The 25,700-nt window shown below is 40.4% G+C and overlaps 1 protein-coding gene across 3 annotated transcripts in view; it reads left to right on the plus strand.

Moving 5' to 3' along the window:
* Window positions 1-25,700, plus strand: part of SLC12A6 (solute carrier family 12 member 6) — a 95,130-nt gene that overhangs the window by 18,985 nt on the left and 50,445 nt on the right. Inside the window, exon 1 of one of the 3 annotated variants that reach the window (XM_037502143.2) lies at window positions 3,938-4,238. The exons of the other annotated variants lie outside the window; for them this stretch is intronic. Coding sequence (XP_037358040.1) covers window positions 4,115-4,238 — 124 coding nt within the window. The 5' untranslated portion in view covers window positions 3,938-4,114. Of the gene's footprint in view, window positions 1-3,937; window positions 4,239-25,700 lie in introns of those variants that run through there. 3 annotated transcript variants of the gene reach the window in all.

Genomic DNA, 25,700 nt, shown 5'->3' on the forward strand with positions numbered 1-25,700 from the left:
GTGAGAGAATTCACCAGAGCCAGAGCAGGGAGCAGAGCAGGCAGAAGGACCGAAGCAGCGGGAGGCAGGAGAGGTCTGCGGGCCATGTGGGACCCTCCTCCGGTGGCCGGGGAGCAGCCGGGGATCTAACCGGCGCCGCAGAGGCTGCAGGCAGCTTTGCAACCCAGCGCTCAACCGCTGCGCCACCGGGGAGGCCCTGATCCTTCTATTTTTGAAGCATTTTAAAGTAGATTGCAAACATCAGTATACTTTATCCCTGAACACCTCATTATGCATATAATTGATGTATTACTTATAATGCATAATGTTTTTTAAGATTCCTCTTTGTTATTGACTGTATTAAGTTGTTCTTTCCTGTTTATTGTTGGGTAATTGTATAGCGTGTAAATATACTATAGGTTATTTATCCTATTGATGGAGACCTGGGTTGTTTCCTAGTTGGGCTGTAATGAATAAAGCCAATATAAACGTAGCTACTCCAACTTTTTTTTGTGGATTTACGAATCTGTTTCCCTTGGGTAAATACCCAGGAGAGAAATTGTTTCATCATAGAGTAGGGGATGTGTAAAGTTATTTTTAAAACTGCCAGAACTTTTTCCAGTGTTTGTACCATTTTATATTCTTCTTCTTCTTATTATTATTATTCTTATTATAAGAATATTCTTATATTTGTATTCCTACAGTTTTCAATTTGCTTTTCCCTGATGGCCAGTGGTTTTGAGCGCTTTGTCAAGTGCATTGGCCTTTTGTATAATTTCCTTTGTGAATGATGTGCTCAAATCTTTTGCCCATTTTTCTCATTTTTAAATGACCTTTTTTAAAGAGAATTTTTAGGTTCATAACAGAATTGAGAGGAAGGTACCGAGATTTCCTGTATAATCCCTGCTGCTATTGATGATATATATATACATAACTCCTCCACTGTAATATCCACTATCAAAATCCCGTCTAGAGTGGGTAAATTTGTTACACTTAATGACCTACACTGACACATCATAATCATCAATTTCCATAGTTTACATTAATATTCACTCTTGGTGTCCTACCAGACTTGATACTGAATTGTTATGGTTTTTTTTTAACTACTAAGTTAGGGATATGTAAGTCCTTTTTCAAGCATATGTTCTGTAAATATTTTCTCCCAGTCTGTAAATTGCTATTCATTTTTCACACTGGTGGCAATTCATTATATTTTTCAACATTTTATCATGAAAAATAGAAAGTTGAAAGTCTTGCAGTAAATACCCTGCACCCACAACCCAGAGTCATCATTAATGTTTTATTGTGATGTGATAAATGTGATCATACATTTCAAGGTAAATTGTAGACATCAGTCTACTTCCCTTGAATCCTTCAAAATTCATGTTACTTATTAGAATTCAGTATTTGTTTGCAGCTTTTTTTATTTTGAGGTAAACTTTTCATACAATGAAATACACAGATTTTTAAGTGAGTATTGCCTGAGTTTTGACAAATGCATAGTTGAACTTTGCTTTGTTCCACATTCTCACCACATTTGGTATTGTAGATCTTATCCGTTTTAACTATCATGTCGGTTTGTAGTGCTGTTTGATTTGTGATAGTTCATTGTGCTTCAACAGGTATTTCTCACATACCATCTTCTCTAGCTAACCTCTCACACACATGACTCAAATCTGTCAGCTTTATCATTTCCCTCACAACCTTTTGTCTTAACACTTTATCTTTGCATACGATTTTCTGTGCCCCCGCACTTTCATCTAAAGTCCACTCTATGGGACAACTACTCGAAAAATCGCTGACCCCTTGTTGGTAAATAAGTTACTCCTATTGTATATTAACAGCAATTTGTTACCTTCTTACTTGTTTAGTTGGGGCTTTTTTTTAAGAGGGAGAGGTGACATTTGTACTTAAGTTTATATGGACAACTGTACATAGATTTATAAACACAAGTCATTATTTCTGTCCATACACTAGAGGTTAACCACAGCTCAATGCCCTTTATAAAATAAATATAGAAGGCAAAGTCCTACTGAAAATATCTATTGGCACGAAAGTATTAATAGGTTTGCAACCCAGAATATAATACTGAAATATTTGACCATTTGGTAATTGTTTTAAGTTGTTTTGAATAAATTAACTTTCTGAGTTGTAAATATGGAAAAAGCTAAATGAAATAAGTCAGAGGGAGAAAGACAAATGCCAGATGATTTCACTCATGTGGGACACAGAGAAAAGATAGGAACAGGCAAAACTAAACCAAAACAAATCCTAGAAATAAAACTGTAGATTAAGGCCCCTAGAGAGGGGAGGGAGGGCAGCAGTGGTAACAAAGGGGGCTGGAGCCCCAGGGGTCTATGGTAAACAACTGGGTGCTTTGGCGATGGGTGTGGTATGGTGACCGACATCTGAGGAGGTGTGAATCCCCTAGATCACAGTTTTATAAACCAATGTTACCTCATTTAAAAATAAAATAAATCTGTCTTTGCAAACAAAGCACTTAAGCAAAACAAAACAAAACAAAACAAAAAACCCACCTCACCAACTGCAACTACCTGACTTAGTTTATTTCAAAGGTAGAATTACAAAGACTCCTCAGGTGATAAATTTCTCTCTTTCCCTTATGGTAGTAATTATCTATCTTGCTTGCACATTAGAGCCATGTGGGGGAACTTTCAACAGTCTTGTTGCCCAGGTTTAACTCCAGAGCAATTCAATCAGAATATCTGAGATTTACCCAGCCATCAATACTTTAAAATCTCCCAGGCAATGCCAGTGTACCACCAAAATTACAAGCCAGTGCTATACAGGAACTCGTAGAATATAATTGAAGTGAGTGTAGATGAGTTTTCTTTCTATGAAATGTCTTCTGGGCTGCCTACCTTGAGTATCAGAGGTTCTAAAGTTGGGCTTCACCATTTACAAGCTCTGTGACTTTGGGCAGATTGCTTAACCTAATGTTTTTGTTTCTGCGGTGACTAAGCAAGATTAGGATGTACAGCTTCTAGTGGAATGCAGAGCACAAAGCAGGTCTTCAACAATTTGGTTTCCTTCTTTTTCATATTTGTATTTATTCTAATAAGTGGAGAAGTATAAACTGCCATCCCTTCTCTTAAATTTAGTGCAACCTTGCCAGGTGTCACAGCAGGCCCTGATATTACACTATCAACGTGGAAATTTAGCACAAGTTTCAATTTACTGAACTCCCTTGTCTGAGTGCAGAGGTAGGGCCTCATACTCTATAGTTCAAAGTCAACAGTTAGAACTTGATACATTTACCTGATAAAAATACACCAAGAGTAAACTATGTTATTTTAATTGTATGCTGAAGGAATTGCGCACCTCTTAATCAGAGGGATTTTTTTTCCTTAGATTTTTCTTTAAAACTCCATATTTAAGTTCTTTGCAATACAAAAAATTCTGAATGCTTCCCTTTCAAATATATTTTACTTTCTTAAAGCAGACTTGGACTTTTGGCAAAGTTAATGTTTACTCTTGGATGTTCTTGTACACATCTAGAACTTGCATAAAATGTGAAGGTGTTCATTAAATACTTGCTGAATGTTCTCTTCTGAAGGATAAAAACAGGTTTTATTGGTTTATATGACTTTTTTACATATGCTTTGAAATAAAGCAACAACAGAAGCTTAAAAGTAAGTTGATGTTTCCTTTTCTAAATTGATGCAGTACCAGTCTAAGAAACTGTAAAATGAACTGTTCCCTGGTCTTTCTCATGTGAAATAGGGGGGCAGAGGTGGAGATGGTGACTTGCACAGAGGGATGGCAATAACTAAGTGAAAGGAGTGAGCACCCAGTGGGTGGCTCTTTCTGCGTTCTGCACAGTCCCCAGCTTTTGGCAACTCTGGGAAAGCAGCCTAAACAGTCCTTGGGATTCCTGAGCTTGATAACAATGAGCAAGGGGTGGAGTGCTTAATCCTTTTAAATGAAAGATAAACACGGTGGAAGGCGTGTCTTCAGAGTTCCACATCCTTGGGGCTGCAGGTCACGTGAGCCTGAAGTACTTCCCGATTCCCAGCCTTGGTCACCCCAGGCAGTGGTCAGAGTCTGAAGGGCCGCTGCGAGGAGGAGCAGGAGGGAGGTTTCTCCGAAGAGCCCAGGATTTCTGACGCTTACTATGCCACATTTCACGGTGACTAAGGTAGAGGACTTAGAGGAGGGGGCAGCTGCTTCGGTCTCCCAAGAGGAGGAGCCCCGCTTAGCAGAAATAAAAGCCCGGATTCAGCCTTCAGAGGAGCCAGGTGAGTCCCCAGGTTAGGAGCCTCTGGAACCTGTAGCCCTTGTCAAGTGAGTGGGAAGGTAACTAAAATAATCAAAAGGACTTGATTAATAATCATGAGGACTTTAGGGATGGACAAAAATGCTCTCTGGAGCGTTTTTCAATCAGCTGTTTCACGCCCTTGTGTGTGATAGCTTCTCTCTTTCACGCCGGCTTGTTTCTTCCCCCAGTGAGTGCAGTGCTCCTTCCCTACAGGTGAGATTGAATCGTGGCAACATGCGAAGAGTTTTAAGAGTTTTCAAGCGCACTAAAAGTCAGTTTATGCGCAATTTAGAAGTTACCTTTTGCTCGGCTTAAATTCTATCTGGGCAAGTGCACGAAGAGGCAGCACGGCTCAGTAGTTTCATACAGTGGACTTTGCGCTTGTGACTTCTCAAGTTAGTCACTATTTTGCCTCAGTTTACCAGCTAAAGAGCCAATAGTGAATGCTCTAAGAATTCTGAAAAGAACACGAGTATAATAGACAATCACTATGGTGACTGTTATAGCCTCAGGTTTAATGAATTTGATGAATTTATTCTTTCCTAATGTGATAGTCCCGATTTTCTCTAACTGGTAACAGTTACACTTGCTAGGGGAATTGTCATTTTGAATTTTTAAACAAGCAATTAAAATTTTAATGTTATGGTATTAAATATAGTCATAGTTTGAAGCCCTATATTTTTTAAGCCTGTAAATTTTGTCAGTTGTCCACACGTTCTTCAGTGTGTGAATGAAGGCTAAGGCAATAAATAACTGTTCAGGATTCCTTTTGATTTCATGATTTTAACTTTTCCCTACAGCGAGTAATGCAGTTCTTTGTTGTAAACAGCTGTTGACTAATTTCTGTTTTACCAAACCTTCATGAATTTTTAAGAAACACTAACTTAAAGATAAGGGCTAGCCCAAAAAATCGCTCTTGTTATTTTTACCCTCTAGTGAGATTATTTGTATTAGGGAAGATAAGGAAGGCTTTGTGGAAATTCTTTGACCAGGTTTTTTTCATATTACCAAAAAGTCAGGGTGATAAGGACTTTGCAAGTAAGTATAACCTACTTTAAACTTGAACCTTATTATCCACATCTAATTTAGTTGTGAGAAATTAGGTTCACTTTCAGGATTCTGTGTACTGGAAGTTCAGGTTGCAGTCACGCTAGGCTTTTGTCATTGTTGTCTTCATTAGTCTCACAAAAGGCAGACAAGTTATATCTTCACCTCACTTCACTTTTTATTGTGTTTTGTTTTTTTTACTTTGTTTTCTTCACCAACTCTATTTAATTTCATCGTTACTGGTCCCATTATGTTTGGGGGAATCTGCTTGATTCATATTAGAACAATGCTGAAGTCTTTTCATTAACTAGCACCACATAGAAAAGTCACTGGAATTTTAATAGCAGACAGCTTTGTAATAAGTGATATTGTTAGACTTGGTTTATTTTCTTCCATAGTAATTGCTTTGGACAAGGAAGAAGTGACAGGTACAGTCTAACTTGAATTTAATAAGGCTTTTTATTTTGGCACTTTCCATGACAGCTCAGAAAGTACCCACTGGAATGAACCATTTGGTTAAATGGACAATGCAATGGAAATGAGATTATAGTATCTAAATTGGATTTATCTTTATTGTAAAGTTGAGAGGAAGAAGGAGGGAAACGTATATGAGAAAAACCAAAAAGTTTTGGGTTTTTTACATAGGTATAAAATATTGAAGATAATGGTCCTTTTGTAGCAGTTGCTTGGAATGTCTAACTTTTAGCCCCTTGTTCTCCTAAGGTCCTAAAATGATCGTTTTTTTGTTGCAAACACTTGCAGCACTAGCCAGTTACATAAATACTCATTTTTCCTTTCATTGAGTGTTTTTCCTTCTATACCTGTGCTGAGATAAATTTGTAGTGTCATAAATTGAACATATTTAAAAAACAAATTATCTTTTTTTTAAGATTTATTTATTTATGCATACAAGAACTGGGATGTAAGCCAGTGGTGCGGGGGTAGAAGCAGCAGTCAAGGCAGGAGAGGTCTGCTGCTCCATGTTGGTTGCTCCCTGCCTGGGGATCGAACTTGTGCAGCAGTGGCTGGCGGTTGCTTGATAGTGCTGTCTTTAACCCCTGTGCCACCAGGGAGAACCAGCAAATTATCTTTGAAAATATGGTTTTGTTTGTTTGGGTTTTTTTTTAAAGGTTTATTTATTCATTTATACAAGCACTGGGTACAGTCAGAAGTGCGGGAGGGTGAGAGAATTCACTAGAGCCAGAGTGGGGAACAGAACAGGCAGACTGACGAAATACATTGCTGAGGGGAGCAGCGGGCATGGCAGGAGAGGTCTGTGCGCCATGTGGGACCCTCAACGGCAGCTGGGGATCAAACTGGCGCTGCAGAGGCTGCGGGCAGCTTCGCAGCCCAGCACTCAACTGCTGCGCCACCAGGGAAGCCCAAATGTGTTATATATTTTTTTTTTTAAGTGAAATTCAATTGAGGTACATGGGTGAGTAATTTGAGATAGAACTATGACTATAGATTTAATCTAATTTCAAAAAGAAGTTTATTAATCCTTGCCATACTGGCTTCTACAATGTTAACATAAAAGAACCCTGCTTAATTTTGACTTCTAAGGGAAAGGCAGAGACCTTATACCTTCTTGACTGCTTTCCCCCTCCCTAGTTCAGTTTATCTATTTCATCCTGTTTTCTCAGCAGCCTGTCAATAAAAATAGCTCATACTGCACTCTGTTACAATCAGCTGTTTACTTGTGTATAATCCCCAGTAGGTGGATTATAGGCTTCTTGAAGATAAAGACCTTATTGGATCATTTTGTATCTCCAAAAGATTTGCACATAAGGCAATAATTGAATAGATTTGTTCTCTTTTTTATTTACCAAACACATGTTCAGTGCAAATATCATGCTAGTTGTTGTATGTTTTTCCTAAGATTATAAGGACATGGAAAGTATAAGTTACCCACCAAAGGCACAGTGTGACTTTTGAATCTCTGTCCTACTAATTATTCCTAATTAGGTATAGCGATAATTTATATTATCACTTGAATGACTTTGGGCAAGTTATTTAATTTCTTTAAGTCTTTCTTTACTCATCGATAAAACAAAAGGAATGACAGTACCTACTTTACAGGGTGCTTATGAATTATATAGGATAATGAATATAAAACTCCTAATGCATTTATGACACTGCACACAAAAATAAGAGCTACATTTTACTTACTATTTTTAGTGGTTAACAAAAACAAAAAGAAATAGCTTTGGATAAATGATGATGGAGAATAATAATACTGCCTGGGCTGGGTCGGGAATAGGTATCTCTAGGAAGAAACACAATTGCTATTTGGAGAGATCCAGAGAAGATTACAAGCAACAGGAGCTATTAGGTGGTATAAGAGTAGGGTATAGCACACATGGGAAACCAAAATTTATGATAGTTAGCACCTTGCTATGTGATAGAGAGGTTACTTCATAAAGTGTTATCAATTTCATCCTCTCCCCATTCTGTGGAAGTCTTACTGCCCCCTTAGAGATAAACTGAGGCTATTGACAGTAATAACATTCCTCTAACCATATAGCAAATGGTAGCAGAGCCACTAAATTTTATGTACTTTCATCAAACATGCCAAGTCCTAGATTTTTTTTTTAAATAATAAATTTTATTTTTATATTCCCCATACAATTGCAGCCCCCCCATTCTGACCCCAATCCCTCCCCTCCCACCCCTCACCCCCCAAAAAGTGTCTCTGGTTCATAGTTTTATGTTGATTTTGATTTTCACTTTCTTATAGTTATTCGTTTTCCTGGTCCCTTATTTAAGTTTTCTAGATTCCTGCTATGAGTGAGACCATCCGGTATTTTTCTTTTTCTTTCTGGCTTATTTCGCTGAGCATGATCCCTTCCAGCGCCATCCATGTTGCTGCAAATTGCATGTGTTTATCTTTTTTGAATGCTGAGTAATATTCCATGGTGTATATGTACCACATCTTCTTGATCCAGTCATCTGTTTTTGGGCATTTGGGCTGTTTCCAAAGCTTAGCTATTGTAAATAGTGCTGCTATAAACATAGGGGTGCAGGTGTTCTTTGGAATGGATGTTTCTGTGTCCTTTGGGTAAAGACCTAGGAGTGGAATTGCTGGATCATATGGAAGCTCTATGTTTAGTAGGTCCAGAAATCTCCACACAGCTCTCCATAGTGGTTGGACCAGTTTGCACTCCCACCAGCAGTGCAGAAGAGTTCCTTTTTCTCCACACCCTCGCCAACATTTGTTGTTGCTAGTTTTTTTAATATGTGCCATTCTCACTGGTGTAAGATGGTATCTCATGGTAGTTTTGATTTGCATTTCCCTGATGACAAGTGATGTTGAACATTTTTTCATATGCCTGTTGGCCATTTGCATTTCCTCTTCAGAGAAGTTTCTTTTTAGCTCTTCTGCCCATTTTTTCACTGGATTATTTTCTTTGTTGTTGCTGAGTCTCATCAGCTCTTTGTAGATTTTTGTGATCAGTCCCTTATCATTAGTGTTGTGTGCAAAAATGTTCTCCCAGTTGGTGGGGTTTCTCTTTGTTTTTGTTATTGTCTCTTTTGCTGTACAGAAGCTCTTTAATTTGATGTAGTCCCAGCTGTTTATCTTTGCCTTCACTATCACTGCTTTGGGTGATGTGTCTGTAAAGATGTCTTTGAGGTGCATGTCATGTAGTGTTTCGCCTATATTTCCTTCTATGTATTTTATGGTTTCAGGTCTTATGTCTAGTTCTTTAATCCATTTTGAGTTGGTTTTTGTGCATGATGTGAGGTAGTGGTCAAGCTTCATTCTTTTGCATGTAGCGACCCAGTTTTCCCAGCACCATATATTGAACAAACTTTCTTTGCTCCAATGCATAGTCTTTGCTCCTTTGTCAAAGATTAGTTGACCATAAATCTGTGGGTTTATTTCTGGATTTTCTATTTGATTCCATTGGTCTGTATGTCTGTTCTTGTTCCAATACCATGCAGTTTTGATGATTATGGCTTTGTAGTAGAGTTTGAAGTCTGGGAGTGTGATGCCTCCATTCCCTTCTCTTTTTTTCAAGAGAGCTTTGGCTATTCGGGGTTTTTTGTGATTCCATATGAATTTCATCAATAATTGTTCTATTTCTTTGAAGAATGACATTGAAATTTTGATTGGAATAGCATTGAATCTGTATATTGCTTTTGGTAGGATGGCCATTTTAATAATGTTTATTCTTCCAATCCATGAGCAGGGGATGTCTTTCCATTTCTTTGTGTCTTCTTCTATTTCTTTTTTTTTTTTTTTTAAGATTTATTTATTTATTTATTTATACAAGCACTGGGTACAGTCAGAAGCGTGGGAGGGTGAGAGAATTCACCAGAGCCAGAGCGGAAAGCAGAACAGGTAGACCGAAGAAATACAATGCTGAGGAGAGCAGTGGGCAGCAGGAAAGGTCTGCGCGCCATGTGGGACCCTCGCCCAGCGGCGGGAGATTGAACTGGCGCTGCAGAGGCTGCAGGCAGCTTCGCAGCCCAGCACTCCACCACTGTGCCACCGGGGAGGCCCTCTTCTTCTATTTCTTTTAACAGTGTTTTATAGTTTTCTTTGTATGGGTCCTTTACCTCTTTTGTTAGATTTATTCCCAAATATTTGATTTTTTTTTGTTTCAATAATAAAAGGGATGGTTTTTTTGATTTCTTCTTCAGATTTATTGTTTGTGTATAAGAAGGCTACTGACTTTTGCGTGTTGATTTTGTATCCTGCCACTTTACTGAACTGATTGATGAGTTGAATTAGTTTTTCTGTGGAGTTTTTGGGGTTCTCTATGTATATTATCATATCATCTGCAAATAGTGATAGTTTGACTTCTTCTTTTCCTATTTGGATTCCTTGGATGTCTTTCTCTTGTCTTATTGCTCTGGCTAGGACTTCCAGTATTATATTGAAGAGCAGTGGTGAGAGTGGGCATCCTTGTCTTGTTCCAGATCTTAATGGAATTGCTTTCAGCTTTTCACCATTGAGAATGATACTGGCTGTTGGCTTGTCATAGATGGCCTTTATGATGTTGAGGTATGTTCCTTGTATCCCAAGAATTTCAAGGGCTTTTATCATGAATGCATGTTGCACTTTGTCGAAAGCTTTCTCAACATCTATTGATATTATCGTATGGTTTTTATATTTCGTTTTGTTGATGTGTTGGATAACGTTGATTGATTTTCGGATGTTGAACCATCCTTGTGTCCCTGGAATGAATCCTACTTGGTCGTGGTGAATTATCTTATGGATACATTGTTGGATTCTGAGAGCTAAAATTTTATTGAGGATTTTTGCATCAGTGTTCATTAGGGAGATTGGCCTGTAGTTTTCCTTTTTTGTGTTGTCCTTGTTCGGTTTTGGTATTAGTGTAATGTTGGCTTCATAGAACGTGTTTGGTATTGTCCCTTCCTTCTCAATTTTTTGAAAGAGTTTGTGAAGGATAGGCACTAATTCATCTCTGAATGTTTGGTAGAATTCATTTGGAAATCCATCAGGTCCTGGGCTTTTGTTTTTGGGGAGGTTTTTGATTACCATTTCAATTTCGCTAATTGTAATTGGTCTGTTTAGGTGTTCTATTTCTTCTTTATCTAGCTTTGGGTGATTGTAGAGTTGTAGGAATTTGTCCATCTCCTCTAGATTGTTGAACTTGTTTCCATACAACTGTTCATAGTAGTTCCTGATTATTCTTTTGATTTCTGCTGTGTCCGTTGTGATTTCTCCTCTTTCATTTGTGATCCTGTTTATTTGTGCTTTCTCCCTTTTTTCCTTTGTGAGCCTGGCTAGGGGTTTGTCTATTTTATTTATTTTTTCAAAGAACCAGCTCTTGGTTTCATTGATCTTTTGGATTGTTTTTTTAGTTTCAATTTCATTTATTTCTGCTTTGGTTTTTATTATTTCTTTTCTTCTACTGGTTTTGGGGTTTTTTTGTTGTTCTTTTTCTAGATCTTTGAGCTTCGAGATTAGGTTGTTTCTTTGCGTTCTTTCTTGTTTCTTGATGTGAGCTTCTATTGCTATATATTTTCCTCTTATTACTGCTTTTGCTGCATCCCATACATTTAGGATATTGGTGTCCTCCTTGTCATTCAATTCAAAGAATTTTTTAATTTCTTCTTTGATCTCATTAGTCCAGTGGTCTTCCAGTAGTGTGGTTTTTAATCTCCATGAGGTAGGAAAGTTCCTTGCCTTCTTTTTATGGTTTATTTCTAGTTTGATGCCTTCATGGTCAGAAAAGATGGTTGATATGATTTCAATCTTGGTGTATCTGTTGATGTTTGTCTTGTGCCCCAGTATGTGATCGATCCTGGAGAATGATCCATGTGTGCTTGAGAAAAATGTGTACTCCGTTTTTTTGGGGTTTAGTGTTCTATAGATGTCTGTTAAGCCCAAATGCTCTAGGTCCTTATTTAGAGCTTTAGTTTCTTTACTTATTTTTTGTCTTGTTGATCTATCCATTGTTGATAGTGGTGTGTTGAAGTCTCCCACTACGTATGTGTTTTCTCTGATGTCTGTTTTCAGAGAGGACAACAGTTGTCTGATATATTTTGGTGCTCCTTCGTTAGGTGAGTATATGTTAATGAGTGTTATTTCTTCTTGAAGTATTGTCCCCTTGATCATAATGTAGTGACCATTGGGGTCTCTTTTTATTTTTTTGAGTTTGAAATCTGTTTTATCTGATGTAAGTATAGCTGTTCCTGCTTTCTTTTTTGGTCCATTTGCTTGTAGGATTGTTTTCCATCCTTTAACTTTGAGCCTATTTTTATCTTTTGTAGCTAAATGTGTTTCCTGGAGACAGCAAAAGGTTGGGTTTTGTTTCTTAATCCAGGCTGCAACTCTGTGTCTTTTTATTGAAGAGTTTAGTCCATTTACATTTAGAGTTAATATTGATATGTTAGCATTTGTATTTGCCATTGTGTTTGTCTTTCCTTTGATTTTATTTATTTATTCTTTTAATAACTTTTTTTTTTTTTTTTGGCCTTCTTTCGTTGTTATTCGTCCCTCTGAGGTTCTGGCTTTAGGATTCCTTGTAGTATTTTTTGGAGTGGGGGTTTAGTCGTAATGAAATTCCAGAGTTTCTCTTTGTCTGGGAAGGTCCTTATTCTTTCTTCATAGAGGAAGGAGAGCTTTGCGGGATAGAGTATTCTTGGTTGGCATCTGTTTTCTTGGAGTCTGTTGACTATGTCCCTCCACTCTCTCCTTGCCCATAGTGTTTCTTCAGAGAAGTCTGATGTCAGCCTGATTGGTTTTCCTTTGAATGTTATCTGTTTCTTCCCTCTTGTCAGCTTCATTATTTTTCCTTGTCCTGGATTCTTGGGAGCTTTACTATTATGTGTCTTGCTGTATTTTTCCTTTCGTCGTGGAAGTTTGGTGTTCTTCTTGCTTCTTGTATATCAATTTTCAGCTTCTTCTTCGCATTTGGGAAGTTCTCTTGAGTTATCTCCTGGAATATTTTCTCTGTTCCTACATCTCTCTCCTCTCCTTCTGGAATTCCTATAACTCTTATATTTCCTTTCCTCATGGAGTCAGATAGTTCCCGAAGTCTTTGTTCATTCTTTTTCCTTCGTACTTCTCTTTCCTTTTCTGTTTTGGTTCTTTTTATTTCTGTGTCTTCAAGAGTACTTACTCGTTCTTCCATTTCATCTATTCTGCTTTCATTGCTTTTCCCAGAGTTCTTTAGTTCCTCCATTAATTCTTTGATCTCCTGCGTTTCTTTTGCTTCCCTCTTTAGGGACTCAATTTCCTTCTTCTGATCATTGTTTTCCTTTATGAGTTCTGTCATTTTTTTAATCATGGCAATTTTAAATTCTCTTTCTGGAAGGCTCAGAAGTTCTTCCAAGTTACTGTCGTTGCAATCTGGGGGGTGGTTTTCTTTTTGTGGTGTGCTTCTTTCCTGAGGAGTTGTTAGGTTGCGTGTGGTTCTTCTACTCCCTACTGTCTGTTTTCTAATTTGTCGTATGCTTTGGAACACTGTTGCTCGGACTGGCCGGCATCTTGGGTGAACTTCCCCGCTCCCCTCTGGCTCCTCCAGGAGCCATCTCTGGCTTCTGAGGGAGCTTTCTGCTGGTTTCAGGAAGTCTTTACTGAAGAAATGTCCCTGTTCTAAAATGGCAACGCGGGACTCAGTCCCTGCGCATCCGGTCTCAGGCACACTCTTCTGCGTGCCTGGTCTGCCCCGGCCGTGGGTGCCTGTTCCCTCTGTGGGCTCAGACTGCTGGTCGGAAGGGGCCTGGCGTGGGCTAACTTCCCAGCTGGCCACTGTCTCCTCCGGGAGCCTTCTGCCCTTTTCAAGCAGTCTTAAGAAATTTCCCTGTTCTATGGAGTGTTAGTGACTTTTTTTTTCTGGTCGCTAGGTGGCTCCAGAGATCTCTCCTATTGTCCTTGGGGGGCTGTTTTTCGCACCCCCCACCCCGTGGGACAGGGAACAGAGCGGGAATGGTAGGGTAAACCTCAACGGCTTTGGGGTGCTGTGTCTGCCTTGTGCCCCACCGTTGTGGAGAACCCACGCCCCGAATTTCGTGCCCCGGGTCTCGGTTCCAAAGCCCTCAGGTCCAGGACGCGGGCTGTAGCCCAGTTCAGTGGCGCGGGAATGGCGCCTTTTGCACCCGCTCCCGTGCCTGGGCGCCTGGTTCCTGCTCACTCAGTGAGGGACTTTCACCCCAGTGAGGGCCTCCGAGTGTCTCCCGGCAAGCCTAGGTCGCAGGCGCGGGGACCTGGGCAGCTGCGATCCTGATCCGCGTTTGCTTTTCAAGCGCGCCAAGCGTGCCGCTTTTCCGCGCAAGCTTACCGGCCGGCCGGGGGCTGAGTGCAGGTCTCCTCCAGAGTCTCTTTGTTCTCCAATGGCGCCTGGAACCGTTCGCTCACCGCCGCAGCGAATCCTGCAGGGTTCTCCACAGCTCCCGTTCACGGGGTGTGGTGGCTGCAATAGTTCCTTCACTCACAGTCCCGCTTGCTGCGTCGTTTGTTCTTGTTGGTCGTTTTAGTTTGTTGTTTTCCTCCTCTCTGCCGGTCGGAGAGTGCCGACTCTGTGGGTGGGGGAGGGGAGCAGGGTTCTGCGCTTCCCTCCCTTCTAGTCCTCTTTTATGGCAACTTTCTTCTTCGGGTAGTTTGCTGGAGTCACCCGTTTATCTTCTGTGTCCCAGTTCTCACTGGGACCTGCCGCTTTTCTTCACTATTAACTTTTTTTTAATGGGAGATCTTACTCGCATCGTCTCCTCGCCGCCATGTTGCTCCCCCTAGATTTTTTTTTTAAAGATTTACTTGCCGCGGACATGGTCCCTGAGGGTCACTGCAGGGGGAGGTGCAGCATTTACTTATTCATGCATACAAGAACCGGGGTACAGGCCAGATGTGTTGGAGGGTGAGAGGATTCACCAGAGACAGAGTGGGGAGCAGAACAGGCAGATGTACTGAAATACACTGCTGAGGGGAGCAGCGGGCGAGACAGGAGAGGCCTGTCGCGCCATGTGGGATTCTCGCCACCCGGTGGGGATCAAACCCACACTGCAGAGGCTGTGGACAGCTTCACAGTGCTGCGCTCAACTGCCTGCGCCACTAGGGGAGGCCCCAAGTCCTAGATTTTTAAGGTAAAGAGAAACTTGATATGTTAATGTGCATGGACTACATGATTTGATGGGAACATTATCAAATATCTGATATTCTTTATAAGAACAGTATAACAGTTTTACTATTTATTGCATTTACTTAATCAGGCATAAATGTTGTATTTGTGTATTTTAAGAATTACTAAGTTGTATTTCTATGAAGTAATTGTTCAAAATCTTCTCTCCATTCCTCATATCTCTTTATAGTATCTGTGGATTAGGCAGATTTCAGCTACTATACTTGCCTTCACTTGATGCGGACAGTAGATTGGAAGATTTTCAGAAATGAACCTACGACAGAAAAGAAAGGACTTTATATTGGTATTGAACAGATTCTCTAAACATTTACTCTCAAGTAATCCAAATGGCATGAGAGTGTAAACTGTGAGAGAGATTTCTCTTAAATGGAGTTTAAGAATCTACAGGATGTTAGACTGTTAACTAAATATTAGTTCTATAAAGAATGTTAGCTTTGGGGGCCTCTCTGGTGGTGCAAGGGGTTAAGCACCACACTGGGAAGCAGTCCTCAGCCTTTGCAGCACGAGTTTGATCCCTGGCCGGCCAGGGAGCAACCCACATGGCCCAGCAGACCTCTTCTGCCTCCCCCGCTGCTCCCCTCAGCAGTGTATTTCAGTCAGCCTGCCTGTTCTGTGCCCCACTCTGTCTCTGGTGAATCCTCTCATCCCCTGCATCTCTGGCCTACACCCCAGTTCTTGTATGCATAAATAAATAAAATCTCTTAGAAAAAAAAAGAATGTTAGCTTTGGGCCTCCCTGCACAGCATTGTGAAGCTATCCACAGCCTCTGCAGCATGAGTTTGATCATTGGCTGGCCAGGGAACTGACCCACATGACGCAGCAGACCTCCCCTGTCTTGCCTGCTGCTCACCTCAGCAGTGTGTTTCAGTAGATCCGCCTGTTCTGTTTCCCACTCTGTCTCTGGTGAATCTTCTCACCACCCCCCCACACCTCTGGCCTGCACCCCAGCTCTTGTATGCATAAATAAAAAAGTCTTTTTTAAAAAAAATCTTTATATTTCTCAGAGCTTAACATATATTTCTCAGAACTTAACATGTAATTAAAAATAATACAGCCCACAGATGTTTGAACTTCACATAGCTTTTTAAATTTTTGACTTATTTACCAAGGTTTGAATGTTTTTGGATTCGTCTATAAATACGACTTACTTTGCAGTGAGGTTCTGGGAAGATGAATATCTTACTATCCCTCTGTTCTTAATTCCAGTCTATATTTGCCTCTTTTGAGCCAAAAGAGGCCTGGATCCAGTGAACTGCTACGTGCATGTGAGGCCCTGGCCTCTGTTTGAGCTCTTTCAGGGAGAACTGGCACAGGACTTGTTCCTTAAGGGCTGGACAGGAGCTTCAGTATGTGGATCAGAAGGGCAGATTCAGTAAGGAACTTGGCTTGGTTGAGATCCATGAACTCCCGGGGGAAGGAGACAGGAAAAGAGCCAGAGGTCTAAGACCTTATCCCTGAGACTTGGAGCCATAAGGAGACCTGAGAGCACGAGGCTTCCTCCTGGGCCCTCACTGTGATGGTTTGCCTGCTGCTGCTGCTGCCCACCCACAGGGCTAGAGACTGTTTTGCTTTTGCTTTTCTGTTCTTTTGAAGTTGTCACCCTTGTGGTCCTCCAGCAATGAAACCTAAACCCCTGTGAGATGACAAAAAACAACCCAGTTGGGGAGTCAGGGAACCAGAAAGAGAAAAATCACTTGGAACAAACAGTGTACTAGACCAGCTCAATAGAAATGCTGGAGGAGGCACTAACTTGAATATAAAAATGATAATAGCAACATTTAAGGGAATTCAAGTGCAGTAAAAAAAAAAAAAGACTTTATGGAGCCAACAATATGATTTCTCGGTTAAATAATGACTACTGTCTAGCTCTCAATTCATGAACACTCCCTTTTTTAAAAATATTTTCTCTTGTTTACACTGTTGATTGGAAAGGGATTCTTAGAAAGGGCCACTGTACTAAACAGCACTGGTTACCTCAAGGGCCTCTATTAATCTAATGCTTTTATTTAGCTTCTATGCCAGAATTTGAATGATATTGTTGACAAGTACCCAGTATTGGTGGCAGGTCTCTCTGTACCTTCCAGTGTCTCCTTTCCACTGTTTCCCGTACCTTCCAGTGTCCCAATATTGTCTCCCAGTGCATCAGTTTCACCTCCGATATCAAGCTCTTCCCGTTCCTGCACTGCAGTGGGCCTGGGTAACACTCATGACTGGTTCTAGTTCTTTGTCCACTCCAGCCTCAGCTACCTACCTGCTGGTTATTGTTGTCGCACCATCTTTTCTTTTCAGTTAGAAGGGTCAGAGGAAAGATTGCTAAATATATTCTGTGGCGTGTCCAGCCAGATAGTAGCAGAATGAATACACTGGACTTAACTCCTTCATATATTCACAACTAAATTGCAGCAGAAAAGAGTCTATATCCCCTGAAAGATAAGTGGACAACTGCATTATACATTAGGAGCAACAGTAGATGGAAAGGGGTAGGGGAAATTTTAATTGAACTGTGTCTGCAGCACTTCCAGGAGGGAGGGGTGGCTGCCATACAGAGCCCCCTACAGATGTTGACTCGGGGGCACATACCTACATTAGAGACATGGCGCTGTGTTGGATAAGGGGGTGCACAGAGTTGGCATTCAGGCCCAAGGCTGCATCAGAGGAAGTAGAGGAGCAAGGGGACAGAGTTATTACTGACTAGAGCCTGACAATGCCAGTGTAGAACAGGTGGAGGCCAAACCAGTGGGGAGAGCCAGCTCAGATGACCTGTGTCTTCTCTTAAGACAATGCTATTATTATTTACGTCCAGAGGCTGTGATATTTGAAACACCTGCCACCCCCGCCAGAATGGGGACAAGTGAACTCTTTCACTAACCAGAGTTTGAGCATCAGGATTTTAACAATAAGAAGAAACACCCCAGGGTAAGGTTCTGTTCTGGAAATGCAAAGAGAGCAACTCCCAGCTTGTGGTCCTGTCTCAATTACAACTGTGCCCAGTGCTGCATCTAGTGCTCAGACATAGCCAAGAGGCTGGGGTGGAATGGCAGCCCATGCTCATGCATGGGGAGATTGAATATTACCTAAATGACTAGCCTATCCTACCTAAAGTGATATATATATGTGTGTGTGTGTGTGTGTGTGTGTGTGTGTATATATATATATAAAAGATTTATTTATGCATACGAGAGCTGGGGTACAGGCCAGAGATGCGGGGGGTGAGTGGATTCACCACAGACAGAGTAGGGAGCAGAACAGGCAGGCTGACTGAAGTACACTGCTGAGGGGAGCAGCGGGCGAGTGGGGCGAGGTCATGTGGGCTGCTCCCTGGCCTGCCAGTGCTGCAGAGGCTGTGGACTGCATCAGAGTGCCGTGCTTAACCCCTTGCGCCACCGGGGCGGCCCCTAAAGTGATATATAAATTTAACGCAATCCCCATCAAAATACCAACAATATTCTTCAAAGAATTGGAACAAAAAACACTAAAATTTATATGGGAAACCTAAAGGGCCTAGCATAGCCAGGTAATTCTGAGGGAAAAGGAGAGAAATGGAGGCATCACTTTATCTGACTTTACACTGCAAAGCAGTAGTACTAAAAACAATACCGTGTTGGCATAAAAATAGACACATGGATGAAAGAAGCAAAATTAAAACCCAGAAATAAATCCATATAAATAGCAAGACTTAATTTATGGGTGCTAGGAAAACCAGAGTGACATGTGAAAGAATGAACTTATACTACTCTCTAATCCATGCACAAAGGTAAATTCCAAAATGGGTTAAATTTAGAGGTAAGACCTGCAACAAAGTTATAGAAGAAAACACTGGTGATGTGTTCTGTGACATCAGTGCTAAAGATTTTTTAAATTTCAGTCTTGACCCCTATGGCTAGTGAATAAAATTTTAAAACTTACACAGTGAAAGAAAATATAAGTACATTAGAAAAAAATCCTGCTGGGGCCTCCCTGGTGGCACGGGGTGAGGGAGGAGGGGGTTTTAAAGACAGCGCTATCAAGCTATTGCCAGCCACTGCAGCACGAGTTCAATTCCTGGCCGCCAGGGAGGTGACCCACATGGCACAGCAGACCTCTCCTGCTTCGTCCACAGCGCCCCTCAGCAGTGTATTTCAGTAGATGTGCCTGTTCTTCTCCCCACTCTCCTTGGTGAGTTCTCTCACCCCCCTCCTCTGGCTTACACCCCAGTTCTTATATGCATAAACAAATAAATATTAAAAAAAAAAAGAAATCCTACTGAATGGGAGAAAAATATTTACACATTACATAAGGGGTAATATCCAAGACAAAAAATTTATACAATTCAGTGGTAGAAAAACAACCTAATTAAATGATCTGAACAGCCACTTCACAGCCAACAGATACCTGGAAAAGTGTACATTGTTTCCAATAAGAGAAATACAGGTTAAAACCATGGTGAGATATCATCTCAAATTCGTCAGAATGGCACTTTTAAAAATATATATTTAAAGAACAGGTTTATTAGGAAAGGGACAAAAGAGTAAAAGACTTGCATAGACACAGGCGGGCAGGTTTGCTGAGAGGGGCCTGCGTGGGCTCCCAACTAGCAGTGCTGGAGAGGATGTGGAGAAAGAGGAACCCTATTACACTGCTGGTGGAGTTGTAAACTGGTGTAGTCATTATGAAAGACATCTGGATTCACACTAAAAAATTAAAAATGGAAAACCCAGCAATTCCACTTTTGGACATCTACCCAAGAAGGTGAGGCCACTTATATATACAAGAACTGGGGTGTAGGCCAGAGGTGTGGGGGGTGAGAAGATTCACCAGACACAGAGTGGGGAGCAGAACAGGCAGATCTACTGAAATACACTGCTGAGGGGAATAGCGGGCGAGACCGGAGAGGTCTGCTGTGCCATATGTGGGTAGCTCCCTGCCCAAGGATCGAACTCAGGCTATAGACTTAACCCCTAGGCCACCAGGGAAGCCCAGGTTGGTGCTTTCTTCACAGGGCATCCACGTGCCTCATGCTCTAGAGCGTTGCACCATAGCCACCTCCTGGTTTATCACTCTTTCCCACGTTCTCAACGACAGAGGGAACATATTCTTGGATGTTTCTGTTATTTCCACACATTTGCTCCATCTTCCTGGAATGATTTAAGCAAATGCTCTTCCCGTATGACTGCCCTCAAATCACATCTTCCTTAATGGCTCCTTCATTACATTCTCCAGGGAATGGAATGGAAACACACCCTCTCACATCTCTTTGTCCATACCTTTACTATAATACTTGAGCCACGTGGACATGATTACTTGTCTTACCTGTGTATGCCACAAGCCCCTTACAGGTAGCTGCTGTGTTCTGTTTGTGTTGTATATTCCCCATGCCTGCCATAGTTCAGCACAAGTGCTCAGTAAATATTTGTTAAATTAATATGTTGGTTAATTAAAGGGTGATACAAGGCAGCACATACTCAACAGTTCAGAAGAAGATTAAACCTGCTAGAAAATGAAACACCAGGGTTAGGCCTGGTAAGAAGCAGCTCTTAAGTTGGGCCATTGAAAGATGTAGAAGTTAGGAAGTGGAGGAGGAGGAGTTTTCTGTGAAAAATAGATAGAAGCAAAGATGTATGGGTCTGCAGTCAAGACTCATAAAGCATTCCAGAGTGTGTAGAGCAGAGGGCTCATGCCTGAGAACAGCAAAACATCAGGGTTGAGAGGTAAGCTGTTGGAGTAAGGTGTCAGGTTATAAAGGGATTTAAATGACAGGGTGAGGTTTATAGAATCCATCCTATGGTCCAGACAGATAAACCAGGATCTTTTCATCTGTGTTCAAGCTTTTTGTCTCCCCTCCGGCTACCACGCCCTCCGCATCTGGCCTAAGAACAGGAGTGGGGGAATAGAGGCCACTTCCGCAAAGGTGGCCCCTTCCCTTTACCTTGAGGAACTTGCCGCAGTTCCCCACACAGGACATTAGGGTGTGAAAAAGAAAGGCGTGAGAATGATCTTCTAAAATGGTTGGGAACTCCTGGCACTGTCCCTTGGAGACCTTTGAAAGTGTTGGTTTTGTTTTTTCAACAGTGAAATAACCTGATCAGGCAAAATTTTAGGATTATTAGTGGCGGCGGGGGGGGGGTGGGTGGGAATGCAGGATTGTTTAAAAATGGAAAAATTGGTCATGAGGAGAATAATTGAACTATTTTTGTGATCCAGGTTGGAAAGGATATGACTCTAAATGATGCCAGTGCACTGGAAAAGGAGGTTGGTTTGGAAGTCACAATCCACTGAACTTAGTGAATGAGGGAAAAGGAAGAATCAAAAGTTAGAAAATACGTACGCTGACTGGTTCTGCTGCTTTCCCCTATTTTTTTGGTCAATTACAACATTTTTCGCCTCTCTCTATTAATTAAGTATATTTTACATTATGTTTTATGTGTAATATATTTGTATGTGTGAAGAGGATAATTTATATATTATTATACATTATGTATAATAGATACCTAATGTCATATATAGATATATTATTAGATATTTATTTCCTATGTCACCTTTATGACTTCTCCACTAGTTATGTCCTTATGACCGTTCCTTCTGACTAGGATGTTTCCCTTTCTCCATTTTCTCTCATCCATTCTACTTTTTGATAAACAATCTGTCCCTCAAGGTGTAGCTCAGTTAACCCCTTAACATCATTGCAGACCTTTTTCTTTCTTTTTTTGATTAAACAATATCTGTACCTATACTTAACAATTATTTTCATTGTTTCATGATTGTGTATTTTTTAAAAGATTTTATTTATTTATGCATATAAGAACTGGGGTACAGGCCAGAGGTGTGGGGGTGAGAGGATTCACCAGAGACAGAGTGGGGACAGAACAGGCAGACTGACGAAATACACTGCTGAGGGGAACAGCGGGCACGGCAGGAGAGGTCTGCTGCACTATGTGGGTAGCTCCCTGGCCGATCAGGGATCAAACTTGTGCTGCAGAGGGTGCAGATAGCTTCACAGTGCTGTGCTTAACTCCTTGCACCACCAGGGAGGCCCTGTTTGTGTATTTCTTTGCTTCCCAAACTTCTTGAAGACAAAGGGTCACTCTTGGTATCTGTGGTGTGTAGCATAGTACCTGACGTATACTAGGCATTCAGAGTTTTGGTTGAATAATAACAGCCACCCATTAGCACTATCCTAGAGACCATGCATTGTTTTTGCGTACAGAAATTACATTGGTCTAATAGTGCTTGCCTCTGTCTAATAAATCGTTGTATTTTATATTTTGTACTCATGTTTCCTTAACTGAAATACTGCTTCAGTTTTTAGACTTGTACATAGAGAAGTTCAGTTGTTTTCCATCTCCTTTAGACTTCTAAGACTTTCCCTGATATGACCTAGCCCTTCTAAGCCTTTCTTCCTCCCTGTGATTTTGAATTATTTTTAAGGTTTTTAACAGTTCTACTTAAAACTCAGATTGCCTTGATCTAAGTTACTTGTCTTTGGGCCCTTGATGCACCACAGGGTATACCACAGGTTGTTGGCTATACCACCAAGTTATTTCTGTTTTCTCTCAGCTGATTTCTTCAGGAGCATGACAATATTTCTTCACAGGATTGTGGTACATATGTAGTACCATAGCAGTAGGCAGTTTTCCCTAAATTTGTCATTTAGAGATTACCTTTAAAATCTTTGCATTTTTGTGTATTACCTTTGCATTTAGTATTTTTTTAAATCGAGTCACTGCTTTTTTATTTCTTTCATAAAGGAAACTTTGTCACTAAATGAAATACCAGCATGCTTGCCATAAATAGGGTGTAAACTAAAAATAGATATAATACAAGCCATATTAATCTTGCTAGATACTGTTGCCAAGCAGAAGCTCTGAACACTTTAAAAGAGAGATCAAGTTTTGAAGAGATGTTAAATTCTAATGCACACATAGGAAAAAAATATATGATAAAGGCTTCGTCTCTTAACAGGGTTAGTGGCAGGGGTGGAGAGAGAAAGCGGATCACACCCTGATAATCTAGTCACAGTTAAGACTTACCAAGGTGTTTAGGACAAAACGAATTCAATAAATTTTTCAAGATAAAATTATAGTAAGTATTCATGAATACTTGTAGAACTAATCAAATAATCTTATAGGACTAACCAAAAGTAATACATATAAAAATAACAAAATACTTTGGTTACTGACCTTTTTAAATATTAAAGTCAGGATCATATTTACTGTTCTAGGTGGATGATGTTTATCTCTTGCTCCTTTCTCTATTCTTTCAGCCCTGCTTCTGTATTGGAGTCTATAGTCGCATGAACTGTCCTTCACCTTATTTAAGGAGGGTGGGCTCTAGAGGTGGGAGGGGGGGGCTGGATCTTCCTAAGGTAAGTACTGTTTCTTAACTCTTAATGTTGCGGTAGACATGATATGATCATTTGTGGACACTGTAGCTACACACACTAAATACTTATTGCTGACCTATAATTTATTTTATAAATGTCTTATTGTAATTTTTTTTACCTTTGTTATTTGATCCCTTTATAATTGAGTTACCTAGAGTAACTAGTGTTCATTTTTACACCTGAATTTATGAACAACTAGCATAATGTAATAGAAAAATCAGAATCCAGGTAAGAATCAAATGAAATGTATGAATACATTTTAAAAGCTATAAAATGCTATTAAATAGGATACTATTATTACTGACATTCTTTTATAGTTTTGTATGTTTGACTCTTCAACTAGATTATGAGCCTCTTAATGTCAAGACATATACTCATTCCTTTATTTTTGTGTGGAAGAACTGGGGTGTAGGGCAGAAGTATGGCATGAGAGCACTCACCAAGACAGAGTGGGGAGCAGAACAGGTAGATCTACTGAAACACACTGCTGAGGGGAGCCGCGGGCAAGTCAGGAGAGGTCTGCTGTGCCATGTGGGTAGCTCCCTGGTCCAGGATCAAACTCGTGCTGCAGTGGCCGTGGACAGCATCATAGATTGTGTCTCAACCCCTTGCACCACCAGGGAGGCCCTCTTGTGTGTTTTTCACTGCCTCATTTTTACTTCTTGACAGTTGCATGACCATCACAGTAGGCTTCCCTTCACATTCTTTATTCATCATCACCGTCATGGCTTTTTCCCATTCTTCTACAACTCAGTATATGGTATCTCTGTTCATCTAATTCCTCTGGAAGAGAACTTTGTCTTCTTTAATTCACTGTCATCCCATCTCTAATCTATGAGCATGCTAATCTGTGAGTCCTTCCTTTGAAGCGTACCTGGCATCTCACAACTTTCAGAACCTCTACTACTTTTGACCTGATCCAAACTACCATTGTTTTTTTCTTTAATCATTGCAAACGCCCTGTTTTTTACTTCTCTTGCTTCAAGGTCTTTGCTCTAACTGTCGCCTCTACCTATATAATGTTCTTTCTGTCAATATTTTTTTTTAATTTAAATAATAAATTTTATTTTTATATTCCCCCATACAATTGCAAACGCCCCATTCTGACCCCAATCCCTCCCCTCCCGCCCCCCACCCCCAAAAAGTGTCTCTGGTTCATAGTTTTTTGTTGATTTTGATTTTCATTTTCTTATATTCATTTTCCTTGTCCCTTATTTAAGTTTTCTAGATTCCTGCTATGAGTGAGACCATCCGGTATTTTTCTTTTTCTTTTTTTATAACTAGATATCTCCCTTTAAGTGTCTGGGCAATTGTCATATTACCAACAGAACTTTTTAGAATGAGTATCTAAATTAGCACACTAACCATCCTTGCTGCCCTCCTCTCCCACCCCTCACCCCCCAAATCCTCTCTATTCTCTTACTCTTTTTTAAAATTTTTTTTAAAGATTTGTGTGTTTATGCATGCAAGAGCTGGTGTGCAGGCCGGAGGTACGGAGGGTGAGAAGATTCACCAGAGACTGAGTGGGGAACAAAACAGGCAGATCTACTGAAATACACTGCTGAGGGGAGCGGAGGGCGGGGCAGGAGAGGTCTGCTGCGCCATGTTGGTTGCTCCCTGGCCAGGGAGCGAACTCATGCTGCAGTGGCTGCTGATAGCTTCACGGTGGTGTGCTTAACCCCTTGTGCCACCAGGGAGGCCCTAAAATTACATTCTTATATTAAAAAGTAAGAATCATTTGACCCTCCTTTATGGTGTGGGCTAGAAACAAAGAACTAAATGACTTAACTTTTATATGCATTGCTCTACCTTTCCATCTTACCTTTGCCTAAAATTGCCTGGTATTTTTCACCCTTCTAGTCAGTTAAAGCCCAGTTAATTACATGCAAACATTTCTAAATCTATCTGGTTTCACTGCAGTAAATTTAAAATCTATATAAAAAGAACAGACCTTCAGACCTTACCTTATTTCAACTTGTTTTATCTCTTAAGTGTCCCATCATAGTTAGAACCTACCTTTAGAATCTAATAAACATGAATGTTAGAATAATTGTCTTTAATTTCATCTTTCATCATCTTTGCCTAATTTTGAGTCAAAATAGTTTCTTAAGAATAATGTTGCTTTGGTTTTTTGAAAGTGATTTTAGATGTTTAAAATCCTGAAATCATTTTTGTAGTATGTCCAGATAATGCAGGCCATACCATAACCTTATTGGCCCAGTGTATATGCACTTAGTTATGCCTACTTCTTTTTCTATCTTTAATGAAGACTAAAACCTTTTATACTGACTTTCAGATGCTAGATGCAGGTTAACTCTAGTTTATTTCAAATTCTCTATGAAAAATGCTAGATGAAGTGATTATCAAAGGAAATTCAGAAAAAGATTATCGTTATGGACAAGCTGAGAGAAATAAGGCTCTCAGA

The sequence above is a fragment of the Talpa occidentalis genome, unplaced genomic scaffold, assembly GCF_014898055.3.
Source record: "Talpa occidentalis isolate TD23 unplaced genomic scaffold, MPIMG_talOcc4v2.1 talOcc4.11, whole genome shotgun sequence".
Lineage (NCBI taxonomy): Eukaryota > Metazoa > Chordata > Mammalia > Eulipotyphla > Talpidae > Talpa > Talpa occidentalis.